The sequence below is a fragment of the Humulus lupulus genome, chromosome 4 (assembly GCF_963169125.1).
Source record: "Humulus lupulus chromosome 4, drHumLupu1.1, whole genome shotgun sequence".
Taxonomy (NCBI): Eukaryota; Viridiplantae; Streptophyta; class Magnoliopsida; order Rosales; family Cannabaceae; genus Humulus; species Humulus lupulus.
Window position 1 is genome coordinate 186957900 of NC_084796.1, and position 2845 is coordinate 186960744.

The following is a 2845-nucleotide window of genomic DNA, read 5'->3' on the forward strand; positions in this document are numbered from 1 at the left end:
TTATGCACTGTAAGAAGGGTTGGCAGCGGTCTGACATTCGTGATATGAATCGACTTAATGCTACTATTTTGCCGGTCAGAGCCTGTATGTCACGGATGGTTCGGGGTTCCTTGATTTCTGAGAGGGACGCAATCTGTGTTGGATTCGCCTCGATGCCCCTCTGACTGACGATGTATCCCAAGAACTGTCCAAAGGACACCCCAAAGACACATTTTGAGGGGTTTAATTTCATTTTATAAGCATCAAGGATGTCGAAACATTCCGTCAAGTCGTCTATATGTGAAGAGCTTTGTTTGGACTTGATGACCATATCGTCAATATAAACCTCCATATTTCTCCCGAGTAATGAGGAAAACAGCTTGTGCATCAACCTCTGATATGTTGCGCCTGCATTCTTTAGACCGAAGGGCATAACTTTGTAGCAATATAAACCATCTTCTGTTATGAAAGCTGTATGAATCCTATCCTCTGATTTCATGGGGATCTGATTGTATCCAGAGTAGGCGTCGAGGAAGCTCATCCTTTCATATCCTGTTGTGGCGTCTATCATCTGATCGATCTTGGGTAGAGGGTAGCTATCTTTGGGACAGGCTTTGTTTAGATTTGTGTAGTCTACGCATACTCTCTTTTTCCCATTCTTCTTTGGGACCACGACGGGGTTGGCAAGCCAACTAGGGTATAAACATTCTTCGATTGCCCCCATGCTCAGGAGCCGTTGGACCTCCTCTTGTATGACTTGATTCACCTCTGGAGCGAATCTCCTCTACTTCTATTTGACGGGTGGGAAGTATTTGGAGATATTCAAGCTGTGGCTCATGACAGAAGGGTCTATTCTGGGTATGTCGTGTGGTGTCCAGGCAAAAGTTCTCATTCTGGTCTGGAGAAATCGTATGAGGGTCTGCCTCTCATCTTCAGAGAGCTTGGTACTTACCAGGACCGTTTTTGAAGGGTCAGCGTCGTCTAGACCCACTTGTTCTAAGGTATCTAGTGTAACTTGGGGTTTTTCTTGGTCTTCTTCTAGATTGATTCCTTTTAGGCACGATGGTAGGTACTGCTGTAATTGCTATTTGTCAGGAGAGTCTTCATGGGAGGCAGAGGCAGATCTATTTATTTCTTTTAAGGTAAGGAAGCACTTTTTGGCCTGCTTCTGGCAGCCTTTGATGTCGACGGTGTATCGGCCGTTGAGTGATTGACACCGCATCACCTGATGTAGAGTGGATACTACCCCCTGCATCCGGTGGATCCATCCTCTCCCCATGATGGCGTTGTAGCTCGTGGTGGAGTCTATAATGAGGAAGTCTACTGGCAGGGCGCGTTCTGCAGCTACCACAGTTAATCGAACGACGCCCTTCGGATAGACTCTGTGGCTATTGAATCCCAAAATGGGCATGGTGGAGGGTCGGATCTGATTCTCCTCCAGTCCCATTTTCTGGAAGGCTTCCCAGAAGAGGATGTCGACCCCACTGCCCCCATCGATCAGAACTCTGCCCAGCTGGCAGTGGTCAACTTGTAAGGAAATGACGAGTGGATCGTCATGAGGCAGGTGGACGTCCTTCAGGTCTTCGTCAGTGAAGGTGATAGCAGAGGCTGGGTAGCTTCTTTCTTCTGAAGTGACGAGATTGACCACGTGGCCTAATGATTTGTATCGCTTCACTCGTTCTTCCATCCTCTTATGGATTTTTGTCTCGTGCTCTTGATTATCGGTGGGTTCTACGATCCCGTGGATCATAGGGACTTGTTTAAGAGGCTCCAGGGTGCTGTCAGAGGCTGTGTGTACGGGGTCTGATGCCTGCGGAGTGGGGGCAGAAGCTATGTTCTGCCGCGAGGCGCTTGGTCTGCCTGTCTCCTTGATGTATTGGGTAAGCCGCCCACTCCTCATGAGGGCTTGGATCTGATTGTTCAGATTGTGGCATTCAGCGATCGTATGACCGTGATCTTTGTGGAAGAGACAGTATCTGCTTTTATCCCTTCTGTCAGATGGAGTGTTAATCTTGTAGGGCTCTCGCCAAATAGGCCTGTCTTTATTTTCTTCATAAATGACTTCTTGCGGGACGGTGTATTCGAAGGATGGGTACCGCGATGGCTGTCGATCCTGTCTTGGCCTTTTTCCTTCCTTCGTATGATCTGTTTGGTTCCGCTTTCTCTTGTCATCCCTGGCAGGTGGTGGAGGATTATTTGCTGGGGGGGCAGAGATGAGTGCAGTCTTCTTCTGTGCGCTCTCTCGAAATTCTAATACCCTGAAGATGCCCTCGGCTCGGGTCTGCACGTCTGCCATGTCGTATGGTGGTGTCATAGTGAGATTCTCATGCAAGAGTGACCCCACCTGCAAGCTTTTGACGAAGAGATTTGCTGCGGTGAGTGGGTCGACATCGTGGATTTGATGCACGAGGTCAATGAAACGCTGTAAGTATGCCTTTGGATGTTCACTCTCCCCTTGTTCAATTCGATAGAGATCGGCCATTGTTCTGGGAGCCTCTCGGTTCGTGCTGTACTGCTGTAAGAAGGACCGTCTGAGATCACTAAAACTGTTGAGTGATCCGGCCTTTAATTGTCGGAACCATAACAGAGCCGGCCCGGAGAAAGTCGTGGAAAAGACTTTGCATTGTATGGCTTCGTTATTAGCTTCTAACGCCATTTTTTGTTGAAATTGAAATAGGTGGTTTAACGGGTCTCCCTTTCCATTGAATGCAGGCAGGGAAGGGATGACGAAGTCCCGAGGCATTGGCTCATTCAAGATCCATTCCGAGAAAGGCGATTTTTCGGTGGTTCTTGATACAAGATCCAAATGTTCGGTGGCGTAGGCGGATCGCCCATCTGAGAACTTCTGCATCATTTCCCTCATCAT

The 2845-nt window shown here is 48.3% G+C and overlaps 1 protein-coding gene across 1 annotated transcript; it reads right to left on the minus strand.

Annotated features, from left to right (window-relative positions):
- Positions 1 to 1063: 1063 nt before the first annotated feature.
- LOC133832732 (uncharacterized) lies at positions 1064 to 2845 on the minus strand. Its single transcript, XM_062263039.1, has one exon. The coding sequence runs from the start codon at positions 2843 to 2845 to the stop codon at positions 1064 to 1066; it is 1782 nt and encodes a 593-aa protein (XP_062119023.1).

Excerpts from the sequence above, each read along its gene's own strand:
- LOC133832732 (XM_062263039.1), bottom strand. The coding sequence starts at position 2,845 with ATGATGAGGGAAATGATGCAGAAGTTCTCAGATGGGCGATCCGCCTAC.